The sequence below is a fragment of the Entelurus aequoreus genome, linkage group LG10 (assembly GCF_033978785.1).
Source record: "Entelurus aequoreus isolate RoL-2023_Sb linkage group LG10, RoL_Eaeq_v1.1, whole genome shotgun sequence".
Lineage (NCBI taxonomy): Eukaryota > Metazoa > Chordata > Actinopteri > Syngnathiformes > Syngnathidae > Entelurus > Entelurus aequoreus.
The window spans coordinates 7,167,253-7,190,106 of record NC_084740.1 but is presented as its reverse complement, the minus strand read 5'-3'; the positions used below and the strand labels follow the sequence as shown (position 1 = coordinate 7,190,106).

The window sequence follows — 22,854 nt, the reverse complement described above, 5'->3', positions numbered from 1 at the left end:
TTCATGAGGTTTCCTGCAGCATCATGCACTTATGTGTAAAGGTGTTTTCATGAGGTTTCCTGCAGCATCATACATTTATGTGTAAATGTGTTTTCATGAGGTTTCCTGCAGCATCATACACTTGTGTGTGTAAATGTGTTTTCATGAGGTTTCCTGCAGCATCATACACTTATGTGTAAAGGTGTTTTCATGAGGTTTCCTGCAGCATCATACACTTGTGTGTAAAGGTGTTTTCATGAGGTTTCCTGCAGCATCATACACTTGTGTGTGTAAATGTGTTTTCATGAGGTTTCCTGCAGCATCATACACTTATGTGTAAAGGTGTTTTCATGAGGTTTCCTGCAGCATCATACACTTATGTGTAAAGGTGTTTTCATGAGGTTTCCTGCAGCATCATACACTTATGTGTAAAGGTGTTTTCATGAGGTTTCCTGCAGCATCATACACTTGTGTGTAAATGTGTTTTCATGAGGTTTCCTGCAGCATCATACACTTGTGTGTGTAAAGGTGTTTTCATGAGGTTTCCTGCAGCATCATACACTTATGTGTAAAGGTGTTTTCATGAGGTTTCCTGCAGCATCATACACTTATGTGTAAAGGTGTTTTCATGAGGTTTCCTGCAGCATCATACACTTATGTGTAAAGGTGTTTTCATGAGGTTTCCTGCAGCATCATACACTTATGTGTAAAGGTGTTTTCATGAGGTTTCCTGCAGCATCATACACTTATGTGTAAAGGTGTTTTCATGAGGTTTCCTGCAGCATCATACACTTATGTGTAAAGGTGTTTTCATGAGGTTTCCTGCAGCATCATACACTTATGTGTAAAGGTGTTTTCATGAGGTTTTCAAAAATAAAGCTCTCTTGAGGAAAGTGTACCCCTGGGTAAATGTATTCATAATTTATAATATTTATATTCAAGTTCATAGATTTGATATTTATATTCTAGTTGAAAACAGCCCTGTGAGGAATTTATAGTAAAGTTCATAAAAAGTTAATAGAATTAAAATTGATGGAGAATGTCAGACTATTTCATTCAGAAAGACTGTAGGTTAGCTAGCTCATTTAAAATATCCTAAACTTTTTTTGACCCTGCCTCTTAAAAGAATCGGAATCGAGAACCGCCAGGAATCGGAATCGAAACAAAGAATCGGAATCGGAATCGTTCGAATTCAAACGATACCCAACCCTACCGATAATGGCTTTTTTGCCGATATTCGATATTCCGATATTGTCCAACTCTTAAATACCGATTCCTATATCAACCGATACCGATGTATACAGTCGTGGAATTAACACATTGTTGTGCCTCATTTTTGTTGTGATGCCCCGCTGGATGCATTAAACAATGTAACAAGGTTTTCCAAAATAAATCAACTCAAGTTATGGGAAAAAATGCCAACATGGCACTGCCATATTTATTATTGAAGTCACAAAGTGCATTATTTTTTTTATCATGCCTCAAAACAGCAGCTTGGAATTTGGGACATGCTCTCCCTGAGATTACAAGGCGCATTAAAGGGGTCATATATTTTTTTTTCTAAATGTAAAAGTTAAATGTTACATAACATGTGATGGTGGTTCTTTGGTCAAAATGTTGCATAGACGATGTTTTACACATCATCTTCAAGTCGCTTCAGGATGCGCCGTTTTGTGGGCGGGTCTTATTTACCTGGCTAACCTTCGGCAGCGTCTTCTCCCCGCCATCTTTGTTGTAGCGGTGTAGCGTGCAAGGACGGGAGTGGAAGAAGTGTCAAAAGATGGCGTTAACTGTTTTAATGACATTCAGACTTTACTTCAATCAATAACGGAGCAGCATCTCCTCATCATCCGTGGCTCACTAGTGCAACAACCTGTGAAAAACCGTCTGACGGGAACCCTCCAATAACTAAAGTTCCTTGGGTGAGTAATGTAAACTCACAACACCGGTATGATTTAGCGCTTTCATGGCGAGTTTACTGACAGATATAAGTAAGAACTTTACACTACTTTATATTAGAAATGGCAACAGCGGAGGATGAATGTCCCATAACAAGAAGATAGAGGAAAAGAAGAAGCTTATCGACTACAGTATCGTCACGGACTACAAAGGCGGACACGCGCAAGTTTTCAGGACTTATGCAGATCCCAAATACAGATCAGCATGTACCAGAAGGTAAGAAAAGTTGCTTTTGCATATGGTGATACAAAATGCCAAATAATGTCTTACCTTATTCACACACCATAATAATACTCCTATGTTGAAGCACAGTACAATCCATCAAGCGGTGTGGCTTCATAGCTTACCAAAGTCCTACTAAAACATTTTGATAGATTTTTGAGCGCCGTGTGTAATGTTCTATATTTTCAATGGAACATATAAAATGTTGGTGTTGTTTACTTGAGTCATATTTGCAGTCTACACGTATCTCTTATGTGTGACTGCCATCTACTGGTCACACTTATCATTCCACCATGTACCAAATGAAATAGCTTCGAGGTCGGTCAGCACAACCAAAAATATTCCGTACATTAGGTGCACCGGGTTATAAGGCGCACTGTCGAGTTTTGAAAAAATGCAAGGATTCTAAGTGCGCCTTATAGTCTGAAAAATACGCTACATGAATTAAATGAGGCAATGACGTTATTTAGCTACTTTCCTTACCGAGGAGTAGAATAGTTGGCAGCAAACGAGACGCGTCACAAAATATCCGCCGTCACAGTCAGCCTTCGACTCTTCTTGTTGAAGATGGCCACCGCACTGTTTTCATTGACGGCTTTTGGAAAGTCCAGCAGCAAATAGTAGACATCCTCCACCTCCAACAAGACGTCATCCTGTGTAGAAAAAGACATAACTTGCTCACCATGTTTTTTAGCATCCACTTGGTGTTTTTTTTAATGTTTGTGGCGCCTCCTGACGTGTGGTTAAAATGATTTGGAAGATACTGAATGCATGTGATGAATGTAATATAGAGGTAGTTTTAAGTTGTAATATTATTAGTACAATGATCAATGACTTAACCCTTGTGTGGTGTTCGGGTCTGTGGGACCTGTTTTCATTTTTTATTAAAAGAAAAATGATACAATTAATTTTTCAAACTGAGACTCACTGACTTTGGCTCATTTTCTGTGAAGAACATATATCAGAATACATATTTAATGACCACACACCATACACCCCCCTACACATTTCTATTACATATAAGATGTCCGGGTCCACTGGACCCGGGGCTAATAGAAGTGTGGAAAACCACACACACACACAGCAGGCCTAGACAGGAGGAGGACAGAGTGTAGGTACACAGAACATCAGAGGGTGAAATGTGCGAGAAAATGAGAGCAGACAGTGTTGACAATGTTGCAACCTTGTGTGGGAACCGCAGGTGCAGAAACACAAAAGAAGAATCCCTGTGGGATGCAGAAACTGGCAGAGAAATTTTCCGTGCAACGTTCATATTGTTGTTACTCCGCCAGCGTTTGTGGGTCTGATGGACCCGTTGAATGTTGAGGTTTTTAATGCCTCACAATCAAACACTTTTATGTTAAAATACTGAACAGATGTTTATTGGGATAAGGTAAACATCTGTTCAGTATTTTAACATAAAAGTGTTTGATTGTGAGGCATTAAAAGCCACAAAATGCAACGGGTCCATCAGACCCACAAACACTGGCTGTGTAACAACAATATGAACATTAGTTAAGTCCAATCAGTTTGTGCAAAACAATTTAAAACTATGGAATGTGACAGTCAGATGATTGGCATTTTTGTTGTCAGGAGTCTGAATCCACCCTGCATTTGTTTTGATATTGTCGTGTTGTGTCTTCGTTTTGGGTGGAAGTAAAAAAAATGTGTTTAAGGATTGGTTTGTTTATGAAGCTTGATGTGGTTTCTCTTATTTTAGGAGAGTTCATTGACAGTCATGATTTAGTCCATTTAATTACAGTACTCGGTAAAAGGTTTCTTTTTAAGGCCAAAAATAGATATTCACTTAGTATTACTTTCTTTAAAACATTTATTCAGCATTTTTCAACTATAGAAAGTAGAGATGTCCGATAATATCGGGCAGCAGATATTATCGGCCGATAAATGCTTTAAAATGTAATATCGGAAATTATCTGTATCGGTTTCAAAAAGTAAAATGTATGACTTTTTAAAACGCCGCTGTGTACACGGACGTAGGGAGAAGTACAGAGCGCCAATAAACCCTAAAGGCACTGCCTTTGCGTGCCGGCCCAATCACATAATATCTACGGCTTTTCACACACACAAGTGAATGCAAGGCATACTTGGTCAACAGCCATACAGGTCACACTGAGGGCGGGCGTATAAACAACTTTAACACTGTTACAAATATGCGCCACACTGTGAACCCACACCAAACAAGAATGACAAACACATTTCGGGAGAACATCCGCACCGTAACACAACATAAACACAACAGAACAAATACCCAGAACCCCTTGCAGCACTAACTCTTCCGGGATGCTACAATATATATCCCCCGCTACCCCCTTTTGTCTCCAGTCGTATAAATTGGTGCAACTTTAGCTATTTTCATTTTGTTTGGAAAAGTACCTGTTTGAAATGATAGGTTACTAATATACATTAATGGTCCTGAGATCTCTTCTATAACCTTTTTTATCGTTTCCATATCAATTCCGTTGCAATCAGTTGAAGTCTTAGATTTACATTTTTTCACGATTGTAACTATTTCCTACCGTGTCACATTACTGAGGAACGTGGAGTTGGGATTTCGCTCTATGGTATCATTATAGTCCTCAATTGAAACTGGGTCTGGAATCCCTCTTAGTTCCATTTTTAATAATGCTATTGAGGATGCCCAATGTTGCTCTCATATTATTTTTGTTCCTGTCCAATAATTCACTGTAATATTATTTTCTACATGATCGTAGTATGTACACTACCGTTCAAAAGTTTGGGGTCACATTGAAATGTCCTTATTTTTGAAGGAAAAGCACTGTACTTTTCAATGAAGATAACTTTAAACTAGTCTTAACTTTAAAGAAATACACTCTATACATTGCTGATGTGGTAAATGACTATTCTAGCTGCAAATGTCTGGTTTTTGGTGCAATATCTACATAGGTGTATAGAGGCCCATTTCCAGCAACTATCACTCCAGTGTTCTAATGGTACAATGTGTTTGCTCATTGGCTCAGAAGGCTAATTGATGATTAGAAAACCCTTGTGCAATCATGTTCACACATCTGAAAACAGTTTAGCTCGTTACAGAAGCTACAAAACTGACCTTCCTTTGAGCAGATTGAGTTTCTGGAGCATCACATTTGTGGGGTCAATTAAACGCTCAAAATGGCCAACTTTCATCTGAAACTCGACTCTCTATTCTTGTTCTTAGAAATGAAGGCTCAAACACAAAATTGTTTGGGTGACCCCAAACTTTTGAACGGTAGTGTATGTTAACTTGTTTTTATACTTTTAGTACTTAATTTCTGCCTCTGTGGTTCTTTGTGCTATACATTTTCTATATAGTGTATTATTCTTACAAGCATTTTTTAATCCTTTTGTCATCCATGGTTGATTATTCTTTCTCTGCTTTCTACTGAGTTGTATCCATGGACATTGTTTGTCATAAAGTATTATGAACTTGTTTAAGAAATGTTCATATGCTTCATCAACCTCTTTTTCATTGTACACATTGTCCCAATCTTGCTTTTGTAGCTCAATTTTGAAAGCAGTCATCCTCTTCTTCTTCAAAATGTCCTTTTGTCTTCCATGTTCATCTTGTAGTTTCCATCATATATTGTAAAAACTGGCAGATGATCAATAACTTTGGTTATAAGTAGACCACTTGTAGTGTTATTATCAAAATCATTGGTAAAAATATTATCAATAAGCGTGGCACAGTGTCCTGTGATTCTGCTTGGCTTTGTGATTTTAGGATATAAACTGATGCTGTACATTGTATCAATGAAGTCATCAATAGACTTTTGCTTGTTGGGGTTCAATAAGTCAATATTAAAGTCACCACATAAGAACATTATTCTTTGACCATTATCCATGTAAGTAGCCTTGATCCATTCTTCAAATGTTTCTATACTTGACTTAGGTGATCTATATATACAACTGATGAATATGTGTTTGCTTTTTTCCTGACATATTTCGATGGTTATACATTCTAAGATATTATCTATAGCAAATGACATGTTTTTTACCACTTTGTAGTTCAGGTTCTTCATCACGTACACAGCTACTCCTCCTCCATTTTTGTTGCTTCTGTTGATGTAGTTTAGTTCATATCCCTCCAGATCAAAATCTGTTCCTTTTTTATCACCAATCCATGTTTCTGTGACAGCGATCACTTTGGAGGGTTCGTTGATGTGTTCCAAAAATGTGTTAATGTTCTTGTAGTTTGCATACAAGCTTCTGCTATTAAAATGAATAATTGACTATTTGTTATCACATTTAATGTTGCTATTTTATTGCTCATCTGTATAATAAAAACAATTATTACTGATGTGGGAGAAAAAATTTGTATCTGGATCTACAAACCCCGTTTCCATATGAGTTGGGAAATTGTGTTAGATGTAAATATAAACGGAATACAATGATTTGCAAATCCTTTTCAACCCATATTCAGTTGAATGCACTACAAAGACAACATATTTGATGTTCAAACTCATAAACTTTTTTTTTTTTTTTGCAAATAATAATTAACTTAGAATTTCATGGCTGCAACACGTGCCAAAGTAGTTGGTAAAGGGCATGTTCACCACTGTGTTACATGGCCTTTCCTTTTAACAACACTCAGTAAAGGTTTGGGAACTGAGGAGACACATTTTTGAAGCTTCTCAGGTGGAATTCTTTCCCATTCTTGCTTGATGTACAGCTTAAGTTGTTCAACAGTCCGGGGGTCTCCCTTCTGCAATTTTAGGCTTCATAATGCGCCACACATTTTCAATGGGAGACAGGTCTGGTCTACAGGCAGGCCAGTCTAGTACCCGCACTCTTTTACTATGAAGCCACGTTGATGTAACACGTGGCTTGGCATTGTCTTGCTGAAATAAGCAGGGGCGTCCATGGTAACGTTGCTTGGATGGCGACATATGTTGCTCCAAAACCTGTATGTACCTTTCAGCATTAATGGCGCCTTCACAAATGTGTAAGTTACCCATGTCTTGGGCACTAATACACCCCCATACCATCACAGATGCTGGCTTTTCAACTTTGCGCCTATAACAATCCGGATGGTTCTTTTCCTCTTTGGTCCGGAGGACACGACGTCCACAGTTTCCAAAAACAATTTGAAATGTGGACTCGTCAGACCACAGAACACTTTTCCACTTTGTATCAGTCCATCTTAGATGAGCTCAGGCCCAGCAAAGCCGACGGCGTTTCTGGGTGTTGTTGATAAACGGTTTTCGCCTTGCATAGGAGAGTTTTAACTTGCACTTACAGATGTAGCGACCAACTGTAGTTACTGACAGTGGGTTTCTGAAGTGTTCCTGAGCCAATGTGGTGATATCCTTTACACACTGATGTCGCTTGTTGATGCAGTACAGCCTGAGGGATGGAAGGTCACGGGCTTAGCTGCGTACGTGCAGTGATTTCTCTAGATTCTCTGAACCCTTTGATGATATTACGGAGCGTAGATGGTGAAATCCCTAAATTCCTTGCAATAGCTGGTTGAGAAAGGTTTTTCTTAAACTGTTCAACAATTTGCTCACGCATTTGTTGACAAAGTGGTGACCCTCGCCCCGTCCTTGTTTGTGAATGACTGAGCATTTCATGGAATCTACTTTTATACCCAATCATGGCACCCACCTGTTCCCAATTTGCCAGTTCACCTGTGGGATGTTCCAAATAAGTGTTTGATGAGCATTCCTCAACTTTATCGGTATTTATTGCCACCTTTCCCAACTTCTTTGTCACGTGTTGCTGGCATCAAATTCTAAAGTTAATGATTATTTGCAAAACACATCAAATATGTTGTCTTTGTAGCATATTCAACTGAATATGGGTTGGAAATGATTTGCAAATCATTGTATTCCGTTTATATTTACATCTAACACAATTTCCCAACTCATATGGAAACGGGGTTTGTATGTCATTTTCCAAATCCTGGTTTTTGTGATCTTTGTTGCAGAAATGTTATAGTTCCATATTTTCTTGTTCAACAATCTTTGATGTTGTTTCAATAATCTCTATACGTGTAGGTGGATGCAATTCTGAATCTAGGTCCTCTTGTTTAGTCGTCCCTTGGAACATAGTAGTGTCGATGCTGAATTTAGGTGCTTGTTTTCTGTCAGAGTCCATTATCATCGTTGTAGTGGAAGCTGTGTAAACTTTAAAAATTGTCCAGGTCCTTGATGTCATGGACAGCAAGTACTCTTGCTTCTGGACCTCCATTCAGCTTGATGTAGATTTTACAGTTGATGCTCCAAGTTCCCTGGATTTTTCCCTGCTTCCTCAAGTCGCGTGCTTTCTTGGCGATTCCAGCGTTACGTTTTGTGAGATGCTCATTCATGTACACGTTTGTTCCCGTCAGCTTCTTCCCCTGTCTCAGCAGTGCCATTTTAGATTTTCCGTTTACGAGTTTCACGAGCACGACTGGAGTGGCGTTGTTGTTTCTTCCGTTCAGTGGGATGCGTGTTTCCATGGTGTTAATGTCGATTTCAATTTCCTTTGATTGCAGAAAGTTGACCACTTGCTGTTCTGCTGAGACCATATCCATTTCATCTGGTTCACCTTCATTATTCACAGCTTTCGCATAGGATCTTGGTTTAATTCGGTGCCCTGTCACGATGATATCATTCATTCGTTTGTCCTGATCCATTTCATCTATGATATTCCTCAGCATGTTGTTGTCTTCTTGAAGGGTCTTCAATTGTTTGCACATTTCAGTGGCTTCATCATTTCTGGTGTTCTGAGTTTGCAGACTTTCTTTATTTTGCCGCAGACTTTTCACATCTTGTTTGTGTTCTGTTGTTGCTTTTCTCAGATCTTTTTTCATTTCTTTCATTTCTTCTTTCATTTCTTCTCTCCATTCTTTGAATTCTTCTTTCAATTCTTCTTTCATTTCTTTAAGAACATGTAATATGTATTGTAGTACCCTTTCTTGATTCCCATCATGTCCTGTGTCCAGCCTCAAATCTTGTTCCCATTTGTGTTCTCTATCAGCTGACAACGAACGTTTCGGGATTTCAATCTTTCCTTTAGCTTTTGGCATCGCGGCAGTCGCTGACGTCAGTGCCTCTTGTGTCTTAACGGCAGTTGCTTCTTTAGCGACTTGCGGCACTTTTAACTTGTTTTTTCAACAATTTAGTACCTTGCGCCGTTCAGAGATCAATTTGAGGTGTCAGCCTGTCAGCTTATATCACTCTGCGACGTCGGAATGACTTTAAAACAGCTGTAAACTCGACGTAGCATTTGGTTGCTAGGCAACCGCTTTGAACTGCGGCAAGGCGCCGTTGGCTTGAGGCTAACGGCTCTTCCAACTCGCCTTATTTCAGCGTATCAGTGCCTCTCAACTGGCCAAAATCAGGTCGAAGATGCCAGGTGACTCTCCTGTGGCTGTGATCGCAAATCAGTGGTCAAAATCTTCAGACTTAACAAAAACTCCGGTAGCAGAAGCGGAGCCTCTTTCTTTGCGTCCTTTCTCATTGACAGGAAGTGACGTATCGGAATCCGTAATAGAGTTGGACAATATCGGAATATTGGATATCGGCAAAAAAGCCATTATCGGACATCTCTACCCATAACCAATAAATGTTGCACATTATTTATTAATAAATGATTTCATAAGACTACTGTGGTTTTATTCTTTTGCATTGTTTTGTAAAATATTTATTATTGACAAGTTCGTTTTTCTTTTTAAAAGGCAAGTTACATGTTAAAATGGTGATGTTTTCGGGGACCAAGCATAAAATAAATAGATATTAGTTTATTTCAATGACGTTTTGAGTTGAAGGCCTACTGAAATTATTTTTTTATTTAAACTGGGATAGCAGATCCATTCTATGTGTCGTACTGGATAATTTCGCGATATTGCCATATTTTTGCTGAAAGGATTTAGTAGAGAACATCGACGATAAAGTTCGCAACTTTTGGTTGCTGATAAAAAAAAGCCTTGCCTGTACCGGAAGTAGCGTGACATCACAGGTTGAAAGGCTCCTCACATTTCCCCATTGTTTACACCAGCAGCGAGAGCGATTCGGACCGAGGAAGCGACGATTACCCCATTAATTTGAGCCAGGATGAAAGATTCGTGGATGAGGAACGTGAGAGTGAAGGACTAGAATGCAGTGCAGGACGTATCTTTTTTCGCTCTGACCGTAACTTAGGTACAAGAGCTCATTGGATTCCCCTTTTTCTCCTATTTCTATTGTGGATCACGGATTTGTATTTTAAACCACCTCGGATACTATATCCTCTTGAAAATGAGAGTCGAGAACGCGAAATGGACATTCACAGTGACTTTTATCTGCACGACAATACATCGGCGAAGCACTTTAGCTACGGAGCTAACGTGATAGCATCGGGCTTAACTGCAGATAGAAACAAAAGAAATAAACCCCTGACTGGAAGGATAGACAGAAAATCAACAATACTATTAAACCATGGACATGTAACTACACGGTTAATGCTTTCCAGCCTGGCGAAGCTTAACAATGCTGTTGCTAACGACACCATTGAAGCTAACTTAGCAACGGGACCTCACAGAGCTATGTTAAAAACATTAGCTATCCACCTATGCCAGCCAGTCCTCATCTGCTCATCAACACCCGTGCTCACCTGCGTTCCAGCGATCGACGGCGTGACGAAGGACTTCACCCGATCATCGATGTGGTCGGCGGCTAGCGTCGGATAGCGCGTCTGCTATCCAAGTCAAAGTCCTCCTGGTTGTGTTGCTGCAGCCAGCCGCTAATACACCGATCCCACCTACAGCTTTCTTCTTTGCAGTCTTCATTGTTCATTAAACAAATTGCAAAAGATTCACCAACACAGATGTCCAGAATACTGTGGAATTTTGCGATGAAAACAGAGCTTTTTGTATTGGATTCAATGGTGTCCCAATACTTCCGTTTCAACGATTGACGTCACGCGCATACGTCATCATACATAGACGTTTTTAACCGGAAGTTTAGCGGGAAATTTAAAATTGCACTTTATAAGTTAACCCGGCCGTATTGGCATGTGTTGCAATGTTAAGATTTCATCATTGATATATAAACTATCAGACTGCGTGGTCGCTAGTAGTGGCTTTCAGTAGGCCTTTAAAGTTAAAGTACCAATGATTGTCACACGCACACACTAGGTGTGGTGAAATTATTCGGGTGTGATTTTTTAAAATTTTGTGGACTTTTGAGTACTTTTCCAACTTCCCCCCGCCAGCCAACCAAAAGTTGCGAACTTTTTCGTCGATGTTCTCTACTAAATCCTTTCAGCAAAAATATGGCAATATCGCGAAATGATCAAGTATGACACATAGAATGGACCTGCTATCCCCGTTTCAATAAAAAAAAATCATTTCAGTAGGCCTTTAAAGTTAAAGTACCAATGATTGTCACACACACACACACTAGGTGTGGTGAAATTATTCGGGTGTGATTTTTGAACATTTTGTGGACTTTTGCCTACTTTTCCGCCCCACTTCCCGTGTGACTTTGCTGGGGGCGTTTTGGACATGTAGGGATGGATCCCCTCACCCCCTGGGAGGTGAGGGGAGCATTGAGCAGCCGCGGTGGCCGCGCCCGGGGAATAATTTTTGGTGATTTAACCATCCAATTCCAACCCTTGATGCTGAGTGCCAAGCAGGGAGGTAATGGCTCCCATTTTTATAGTCTTTGGTATGACTCAGCCGGGGTTTGAACTCACGACCTACCGATCTCAGGGCGGACACTCCAACCACATATTTATATAGCGCTTTTTCTCTAGTGACTCAAAGTGCTTTTACATAGTGAAACCCAATATCTAAGTTACACTTGAACCAGTTACATTTGAACACAACCCTAGCGACTAGGATGGCGGGAGCGGGGATCGAACCTGGAACCCTCAAGTTGCTGGCACGGCCACTCTACCCACCGAGTGCTGTGTTTGCAACCAACCTTGGACATCTTCAGCTGCCACTCTGACATGGAGTTAATCTTGGGCAGCTCCACCGTCAGCTCCAGCTTGCAGGGAAATCCCTCCGTGTGCGCCTTCACCTCCAGTCGGCACTCCGGCTTCTCGGGCCGCTGGAACGTGGTGGAGGAGATTACCTCGATCAGACCCTTTTTGCGCACCGCCGGCCCACGGACGATATCAGCCGGGAGCTCCGTGTCTTCTTTGTGTGCGCGCAGAGAAGAGATCTGCTGCAACAAAGACTCTGGGCTCTGAGTAGCTGTGAGAAAGAGATTGCTTGATGGTTATCGATGGCGGTGGGAAGTGAAGGATGAGCTGGAACAAAAAAAGGGCCCTGCGGAGGCTTGTCGGGTGCGCTGACTTATTATTACGGCGCTCTTACCTGTGTCTGACTGTTTGTCCGTGTTCACCCGCTGCTGCTGGAAGCCGAGGCGTCGGTGCAGGTCCTCCGGGCCATTTCTGGGGGAAAAGCTAACTATGATGTACCGCTGTGATAGTTTGAGCCCATGCTGCTTCTGGACAAATCTCAGAGCCAGCAGGTACACCTGGTCCATCTCCTCCTTGTCTTTCTTGCATTTCTGCAGCACTTCGGGGTTGAACGCTATGTCCAGCACCGTGGGACCACCTGCAGAAAAAATGTATACCGTATTTTTCGGAGTATAAGTCGCACCGGCCGAAAATGCATAATAAAGAAGGAAAAAAAGATATATAAGTCGCACTGGAGTATAAGTCGCATTTTTTGGGGAAATGTATTTGATAAAAGCCAACACCAAGAATAGACATTTGAAAGGCAATTTAAAATAAATAAAGAATAGTGAACAACAGGCTGAATAAGTGTACGTTATATGAGGCATAAATAACCAACTGAGAATGTGCCTGGTATGTTAACGTAACATATCATGGTAAGAGTCATTCAAATAACATATAACAATCTGTCACTCCTAATCACTAAATCCCATGAAATCTTATACGTCTAGTCCGGGGGTCGGCAACCCGCGGCTCTAGAGCCGCATGCGGCTCTTTAGCGCCGCCCTAGTGGCTCTCTGGAGATTTTTCAAAAATGTATGAAGAATGGAAAAAGATGAAGGGAAAAAAATCTATATTGGGGCGGTATAGCTCGGTTGGTAGAGCGGCCGTGCCAGCAACTTGAGGGTTGCAGGTTCGATCCCCGCTTCCGCCATCCTAGTCACTGCCGTTGTGTCCTTGGGCAAGACACTTTACTCACCTGCTCCCAGTGCCACCCACACTGGTTTGAATGTAACTTAGATATTGGGTTTCACTATGTAAAGCGCTTTGAGTCACTTGAGAAAAAGCGCTATATAAATGTAATTCACTTCACTTATTTTTTTGTTTTAGTATGGTTTCTGTAGGAGGACAAACATGACACAAACCTCCCTAAATGTTATAAATCACACTGTTTATATTAAACATGCTTCGCTGATTCGAGTATTTGGCGAGCGCCGTTTTGTCCTACTTATTTTGGCGGTCCTTGAACTCACCGTATAGTTTGTTTACATCAGGGGTCGGCAACCCAAAATGTTGAAAGAGCCATATTGGACCAAAAATACCAAAAAAAATCTGTCTGGAGCCGCAAAAAATTAAAAGCCATATTACATGTGTCATGAGATATAAATTTAATTAAGAGGACTTAAAGGAAACTAAATGAGCTCAAATATAGCTACAAATGAGGCATAATGATGCAATATGTACATATCGCTAGCCTAAATAGCATGTTAGCATCGATTAGCTTGCAGTCATGCAGTGACTAAATGTGCCTGATTAGCACTCCACACAAGTCAATAACATCAACAAAACTCACCTTTGTGCACTCACGCACAATGTTAAAAGTGTGGTGGACAAAATGAGACAGAAAAAGAAGTGGCATAAAACACGTCCTAGAAAGTCGGAGAAATTTATACATGTAAACAAACTATACGGTGAGTTCAAGGACCGCCAAAATAAGTAGGACAAAACGGCGCTCGCCAAATACTCGAATGAGTGAAGCATATTTAATATAAACAGTGTGATTTATAACAATTAGGGAGGTTTGTGTCATGTTTGTCCTCCTAAAGAAACCATACTAAAACAAAAAAATAGATTTTTTCCCCCTCATCTTTTTCCATTCTTCATACATTTTTGAAAAATCTCCAGAGAGCCACTAGGGCGGCGGTAAAGAGCCGCATAGAGCCGCGGGTTGCCGACCCCCGGTTTACATGTATAACTTTGTCCGACTTTCTAGGATGTGTTTTATGCCACTTTTTCTGTCTAATTTTGTCCACCACACTTTCAACGTTGTGCATGAGTGCACAAAGGTGAGTTTTGTTGATGTTATTGACTTGTGTGGAGTGCTAATCAGACATATTTGGTCACTGCATGACTGCAAGCTAATTGATGCTAACATGCTATTTAGGCTAGCGATATGTACACTAATATTGCATCATTATGCCTCATTTGTAGCTATATTTAAGGTCATTTAGTTTCCTTTAAGTCCTCTTAATTAAATGTATATCTCATGACACATGTAATATGGCTTTTAATTTTTTGCGGCTCCAGACAGATTTGTTTTTGTATTTTTGGTCCAATATGGCTCTTTCAACATTTTGGGTTGCCGACCCCTGGTCTAGTCTCTTACGTGAATGAGCTAAATAATATTATTTGATATTTTACGGTAATGTGTTAATAATTTCACACATAAGTCGCTCCGGAGTATAAATCGCACCCCCGGCCAAACTATGAACAAAACTGTGATTTATAAACCGAAAAATACGGTATGTAGATTTTTGATTTGATCGTGTCATATAGGCAGTGGTGGGCCTAACACAGTGTTTTTCAACCTTTTTTGAGCCGAGGCGCATTTTTTTGCGTTGGAAAAATCCAAAGGCACACCACCAGCAGACATCATTAAAATATGAAACTCGATATTGACAATAAAAAGTCGTCGGATACACTGCAAAAACTGAAATTAAAGGCCTACTGAAAGCCACTACTACCGACCACGCAGTCTGATAGTTTATATATCAATGATGAAATCTTAACATTGCAACACATACCAATACGGCCGGGTTAACTTATAAAGTGCAATTTTAAATTTCCCGGGAAATATCCGGCTGAAAACGTCTCGGTATGATGACGTTTGCGCGTGACGTCGCGGATTGTAGCAGACATTTTGGAACAGCACGGTGGCCAGCTTATGTCGTCTGTTTTCATCGCAAAATTCCACAGTATTCTGGACATCTGTGTTGGTGAATCTTTTTCAATTTGTTTAATGAACAATGAAGACCGCAAAGAAGAAAGTTGTAGGTGGGATCGGTGTATTAGCGGCTGGCTACAGCAACACAACGCCGCCGCGCCGCGGTCCTCACCGGTGGTTGGGTTGACTTCCTCTGTCTCCGGGCTGCCGACCGCACCGATGATCGTGGTGAAGTTCTCCGTCGCGCCGTCGATCGCTGGAACGCAGGTGAACACGGGTGGTGATGAGCAGATGAGGGCTGGCGTAGGTGGAGAGCTAATGTTTTTAGCATAGCTCTGTGAGGTCCCGTAGCTAAGTTGGCTTCAATGGCGTCGTTAGCAACAGCATTGCTAGGCTTCGCCAGCAGTAGCAGTAGCCTATCCAAGTAACCTAAAGTTAACGAGACTGTGATTGGGTACACACTTGTCACTCCAAAGTGAGTATCCATTCACAAGTTTCAATTTAGCAGGAAGTGTTGCGCCATAGCCAGACCGTGACAAAACGGATTAGGTGGCAGATATATATTTGCCAGGCCATTTTTCAAGAAGGATATTTAAAGAGAAACTACATCTTGTGAGACCATGTCAGCCAACCCCGGGAGCTAGCTCAGCTGTCCTGGCGATGAAATGGGGAAATGCCCGCCATTTCCGCTCGACGAGGGGCACCACTGGGTTGTACGGCGTCGAATAGGTCCTACTAATTGTGAGTTCAAATATTTCATTTTTTCACTTTCAATGTTTTTTGCAATTTTTATTTTGACAATACCACATAAGATATGTTTTAATTGCTGATGCCTTTTAATTGATTTTTAAATACTCCCGAAAATAACCCGTTTTGTACACTGTTGATGTGTTTCAATGCTCAGTAGTGCGTAAATGTGTTCCTGTACAGTATTTCTCCAGCAATGGTCATGTGGGGACATCAATTATGGTATTTTCAGAGGTAATCATTAAAGTCGGACATCCCTGAAGGCCTAGGTGGGAAACGCACACCCCGCCACTGGATTTTGAGAGGTAATCCTTGAAGTCGGACATCGCTGAAGGCCTAGGTGGGAAACCCACGGCCCGCCACTGTATTTTGAGAGGTAATCTTTGAAGTCGGACATCGCTGAAGGCCTAGGTGGGAAACACACGCCCCGCCACTGTATTTTGAGAGGTAATCATTGAAGTCGGACATCGCTGGAGGCCTAGGTGGGAAACGCACGGACCACCACTGTATTTTGAGAGGTAATCATTTAAGTCGGACATTGCTGGAGGCCTAGGTGTGAAACCCACGCCCCGCCACTGTATTTTGAGAGGTAATCATTGAAGTCGGAAATCGCTGAAGGCCTAGGTGGGAAGCGCACGGACCGCCACTGGATCTTGAGAGGTAATCATTGAAGTCGGACATCGCTGGAGGCCTAGGTGGGAAACGCACGGACCGCCACTGTATTTTGAGAGGTAATCATTTAAGTCGGACATCGCTGGAGGCCTAGGTGTGAAACGCACGCCCCGCCACTGTATTTTCAGAGGTAATCATTGAAGTCGGACATCGCTGAAGGCCTAGGTGGGAAGCGCACGGACCGCCACTGTATTTTGAGAGGTAATCATTGAAGTCTGACATCGCTGAAGGCCTAGGTGGGAAGCGCACGGACCGCCACTGTATTTTGAGAGGTAATCATTGAAGTCGGACATCGCTGGAGGCCTAGGTGGGAAACGCACAGACCGCCACTGTATTTTGAGAGGTAATCATTGAAGTCGGACATCGCTGGAGGCCTAGGTGGGAAACACACGGACCGCCACTGTATTTTGAGAGGTAATCATTGAAGTCGGACATCGCTGTAGGCCTAGGTGGGACACGCACGCCCCGCCACTGGATTTTGGGGGGTAATTATTGAAGTCGGACATCGCTGAAGGCCTAGGTGGGAAACACACGCCCCGCCACTGCATTTTGAGAGGTAATCATTGAAGTCAGACATCGCTGAAGGCCTAGGTGTGAAACGCACGCCCCGCCACTGTATTTTGAGAGGTAATCATTGAAGTCGGACATCGCTGAAGGCCTAGGTGGGAAGCGCACGGACCGCCACTGTATTTTGAGAGGTAATCATTGAAGTCGGACATCGCTGAAGGCCTAGGTGGGACACGCACGCCCCGCCACTGGATTTTGGGGGGTAATTATTGAAGTCGGACATCGCTGAAGGACTAGGTGGGAAACACACGCCCCGCCACTGTATTTTGAGAGGTAATCATTGAAATCGGACTTTACTGGAGGCCTAGGTGGGACACGCACGTCCCGCCACTGCATATAGGCAATATAACGCGGCATAGCTTTGTCTTTGGCTCTGACCTATATTTGTGTCCGCTTCCAGGCTTCCAGCATACACAGGTAATGGCTCGCTCGGATCCTGGGGTGCCGGCACACGCTTCCAGCTGCATATGTTGATGTACAGCAGGCCTCTTGGTTCCTGGTGAGGGCAGATACACGTCATTAAAAACTGTGGCATGCATAACCTCTAAATATAAATTGAGAGGCGAATCAAGTCATATTATAGCTCAGGTAAGCTGGGTCCATTTGGCACTGATTTACAAAATCGGCCAAAAATTACCGACAAATGGCCTCCGGGGTGCCGCTTGGATGCTGCATAGTGTTGTCGTTGTCAAATGTTTTGCCCAATAGTCTGTTATATTTGATGACAAAACAAAAACAAACAACTTTCTGTATTTCTACAGGTTCAAATAGAAGGCCATATTGTTGGCACCACAAATACTACAACCAGAAAAGCTGCTAGAGATGTGAAGGAGTCGAGTCTTTTGAACGGTTCTTTGACGTGAACAACAAGAACCGATTCGCAGCTACGAGCAGTTCATTTGCCAACAGTTCTTAAATGCTACATCAAAGCTACATTTAAAACGGCCTTTCTATCTGTGGATCCACGTGTATAATATCAATGTTAATGTAACTGAGAGTGTACAAATAGACCCAATAAGGGTCCATTACTATTAACTACAGTCGTGTTTATAAGTTTACATACCCTGGGAGAATTTATGATTTATTGGCCATTCTTCAGAGGATATGAATAATAACACAAAAACCTTCCTTCCACTCATGGTTAATGGTTGTGTGAAGCTATTTATTGGCAAACAACTGTGTTTACACCTGTTAAATCAAAATGACAAAAGAATGTACCCAAATGGCCCTGATCAAAAGTTTACAAACCCCAGTGACTTTGATCTGATGACATGCACAAAAGTTGACACAAACAGGTTTGAATGGCTAATCAAGGTTCCAATCCTCACCTGTGACATGTTTGTTTGTAATTAATGTGTGTGTACAAAAGGTCAGTGAGTTTCTGGGCTTCTGACAGACCATTGCATCTTTCATCCAGTGCTGCACAGATGTTTCTGGATTCTGAGTCATGGGTAAGGCAAAATAATTGTCAAAGGATCTGCGAGAAAAGGTAATTGAACTGCATAAAACAGGAAAGGGGTATAAAAAGATATCCAAGGAATTGAGAATGCCAATCAGCAGTGTTCAAACGCTGATTAAGAAGTGGAAAATGAGGGATTCAGGTAGACCAGCAAAGATTTCAGCCACAACAGCCAGGAAAATTGTTCGAGATGCAAAGAAAAATCCACAAATAACTTCAGCTGAAATACAGGACTCTCTGAAACATTGTGGTGTGGCTGTTTCAAGATGCACAATAAGGAGGCACTTGAAGAAACATGGGCTGCATGGTCGAGTCGCCAGAAGAACGCCATTCCTGCGCAAATGTCACAAAGTATCCCGCTTACATTACGCCAAACAGCACAGAGACAAGCCTCAAAACTTCTGGAACAAAGTAATTTGGAGTGATGAGACCAAAATTGAACTTTTTGACCACTCGACCATGCAGCCCATTTTTCTTCAAGTGCCTCCTTATTGTGCATCTTGAAACAGCCACACCACAATCTAACTTTTACCCCTGTTGGCTTTTAAAATATTTATCTTCATCATTTACAGTATTTCAACTTTATGTTATTCAAGTATGACATTTTTTTATTTAATTAATTTCACGTTGGAAAGACTATGTCTGGCCTGGGAACGCCTCGGGATCCCCCGGGAGGAGCTGGACGAAGTGACTGGGGAGAGGGAAGTCTGGGCTTCTCTGCTTAGGCTGCTGCCCCCGCGACCCGACCTCGGATAAGCGGAAGAAAATGGACGGATGGATGGATAATTTCATTGACAAGCAATTCTATTATGGTCATACTCTTGTTTGCTGGCGGCTACGATTTCAGTACTATTGAAGATTTTTGCTCCTTCCTCAACTCTGTGGTAATATTATTTTCACAAAATAAATGTAAATCTTACTTGTGAAAAGTAATCCCCCCAATTCCTATTTTCAACAGTCCGCTCATTTGAGCAGGAAAACGCTGAACACCGGCCCGGCAACTTTGTTTTCTACCTGTCAACTGTCAGTGTCAACTACCAGTGTTTTTCAACCTTTCCTGAGCCAAGGCACATTTTTTTCATTGAAAAAATCTCAAGGCACACCAACAGCAGAAAACATTATAAAATGATACTCCGTAGCCGATATTGACAGTAAAAAGTCGTTCTCGCAATTGTTGGATATGAATTCAAACCATAACCAAGCATGCATCAATATAGCTCTTGTCTCAAAGTAGGTGTACTGTCACCACCTGTCACATCACTCTGTGACTTATTTGGAGTTTTTTGCTGTTTTACTGTGTGTAGTGCTTTAAGTCTTGTGCTCCTATTTTGTTGTTGATTGTCATGTAATGTACGGATGTACTTTGTGGACACCGTCTGCTGTAAGTCTTTGCTGTCGTCCAGCATTCTGTTTTTGTTTACTTTGCAGCCAGTTCAGTTTTAGTTTTGTTTTGCATAGCCATCCCTAAGCTTCAATGCCTTTTGTTTATGTCGTAGAATTTCTGACCTTTTTGACCTATATTTCGTGTCTTTTAAGAATGTCCGCTCATTTTCAATTCTCTTGTATTTTGTGCCATTGAATGGACCAGTTGTGGGACAAAAGTGAATATTAAGTCGTGCCAACCTGTCTACAGAATGTGTTGACTGTCTAAAGGATTCGAGTTGTTATGGAACAGATAGGAAAAACAACAAGACATTGACGCACTCGATAAGGAACAATGACGCACAACAGACATATAAAAAATGGCAGAAGACCGGAACTCGAGAGTGATTTTGGCTTGTGTGTGTCTTGTTTGCTCCGGAGTAACATGTGGTCTGTCTGCACGGCCAACTTAATTCAACCTGCACTTCTGATAATGGGTAAATAAATTTGTTGTACTAAACTACTTTTGTTGCCTGTTTAAGCTTCGGACAATCCACTACATTTATTTTTTATTTAAGCATTAGATACCTTTTTTACCTGCACGCTGCCTCCCGCTGTCGTCTGCACATTGTAATCACGACAAACCTTCTACAAAGCAATTAGCTACCTGCTGCCACCTACTGATATGGAAGAGTATAACACTGTTACTCTGCCGAGCTCTGGACAGCACCGACACTTAACAACAACACATCATCTGCGGATTATAATTACTGGTTACGTTACAGTAATCATTACGTCTCGTCTCGATTACTGTAACGTATTATTTTCGGGTCTCCCTACGTCTAGCATTAAAAGATTACAGTTGGTACAAAATGCGGCTGCTAGACTTTTGACAAGAACAAGAAAGTTTGATCATATTACGCCTATACTTTAAGGTTTTACTACTTACATATTAAATACTACACTGTCTAGCTTCATCCTATCTTGCCGATTGTATTGTACCATATGTCCCGGCAAGAAATCTGCGTTCAAAGAACTTCGGCTTATTAGTGATTCCCAGAGCCCAAAAAAAGTATGCGGGCTATAGAGCGTTTTCTATTGGGGCTCCAGTACTCTGGAATGCCCTCCCGGTAACAGTTAGAGATGCTACCTCAGTAGAAGCATGTAAGTCCCATCTTAAAACTCATTTGTATACTCTAGCCTTTAAATAGACCCCCTTTTTAGACCAGTTGATCTGCCATTTCTTTTCTTTTCTCCTCTGCCCCCCTCTCTCTTGTGGAGGGGGGGGTACAGGTCCGGTAGCCATGGATTAAGTGCTGGCTGTCCAGAGTCGGGACCCAAGGTGGACCGCTCGCCTGTGCATCGGTTGGGGATGTCTCTGCGCTGCTGACTCGTCTCCGCTCGAGATGGTCTCCTGCTGGCCCCACTATGGACTGGACTCTCACTATTATGTTAGATCCACTATGGACTGGACTCTCACAATATTATGCTAGACCCACTCGACATCCATTGCATCCGGTCTCCCCTAGAGGGGGGGGTCACCCACATATGCGGTCCTCTCCAAGGTTTCTCAAAGTCATTCACATTGACATCCCACTGGGTTGTGAGTTTTTCCTTGCCCTTACAGTATGTGGGCTCTGAACCGAAGATGTCGTGGTGGCTTGGGCAGCCCTTTGAGACACTTGTGATTTAGGGCTATATAAATAAACATTGATTGATTGATTGATTGATTTTAACGCAATTAGGTGAAATTACATAATCTCCCACGGCACGCCAGACTGTATCTCGCGGCACACTATGGTTGAAAAACACTGACTTATAGCATATAAGAATATTCTATTACTGTTAAGCAAACTATGACTAATAAAACACGCCAAAACATGTGTCCTTTATAATAGCTACACTTATGACAAAAAAACGCGTGAAAATCAGTGGTATTCAGTGAGGTAGGATGAATTAAATGCGCTGACAGTTCGTTGCCCCTGCCAAATGAATTGCACTGAGTGGAGCGGATCACCACTCCAAGATGGCGGCCCCGCGTCTCGTCGGCGCCAGTAGGCAGTAGCGCTCGATGCTGCGTACCCTTATAACATGGGTGTCAAACTCTGGCCCGCGGACCAAAATTGGTGTAATTTCACTTGGCCCTTGAGGCGATATCAAATTAACACTAGAGCTGGCCCGCCGATTATATACAGCGGCGGTGCCGCGGTAACACCGCAATCACCGCTAATTGTCATACTTGCCAACTCCCCCGGGAGACTCCCAAATTTCAGTGCCCCTTCGGAAAATTGTCACGTCCGCTTTTCATCCAGTCCAGTGCTGGCCCAGTCACATAATATGTGCGGCTTCTGCACGCACACACAAGTGAATGCAAGGCATGCTACTTGCATTTAGACACACTTCCGGTTTAGGCTCCGCCCAATTCTAATGAGCCACACCTGTGTATGCATTTTGCTACATCCAGGTGTTCCCAGGGAATGGGAGGCCTTTTTTGGGGGCCCCATTTGGGCCCTTATTTCCCCAAATTGATGCAAACTCACCACCACGTCCGTGCGTATACATGACTCCACGCGAGGCGGCGTGTTGTAGTCCAGCCCTGACGTCACCTGCTTCTCCACGAAGCTCCGGTAGGCCTCCGGGTCAGTCAGGCAGAGATCATCCAGCATGGACCACAGCCGGCTCACCTGCTCGACGACGTCTCCGCTGCGACCGCTGGACATTTTCTCCCCCCCCTCCCCCCCACCAAAACACACGTAAATTCCTCCGCGTTATCCAA

General features: G+C 42.2%; 1 protein-coding gene across 3 annotated transcripts in view; it reads right to left on the bottom strand.

Moving 5' to 3' along the window:
• Positions 1–1,488: 1,488 nt before the first annotated feature.
• pih1d2 (PIH1 domain containing 2) overlaps positions 1,489–22,854 on the bottom strand; it is a 21,612-nt gene continuing 246 nt past the window's right edge. Inside the window, exons 1-7 of one of the 3 annotated variants that reach the window (XM_062059934.1) lie at positions 22,619–22,854; positions 17,636–17,753; positions 15,444–15,527; positions 12,464–12,706; positions 12,066–12,340; positions 2,644–2,813; positions 1,489–1,706 (exon numbers count right to left, since the gene is read on the bottom strand). The exon at positions 22,619–22,854 is cut by the window's right edge and continues 246 nt beyond it. In XM_062059934.1, the coding sequence (XP_061915918.1) occupies positions 2,679–2,813; positions 12,066–12,340; positions 12,464–12,706; positions 15,444–15,527; positions 17,636–17,753; positions 22,619–22,798 (1,035 nt within the window). In that variant the 5' untranslated portion in view covers positions 22,799–22,854 and the 3' untranslated portion in view covers positions 1,489–1,706; positions 2,644–2,678. The other 2 variants (XM_062059932.1, XM_062059935.1) reach the window with 2 other exon arrangements.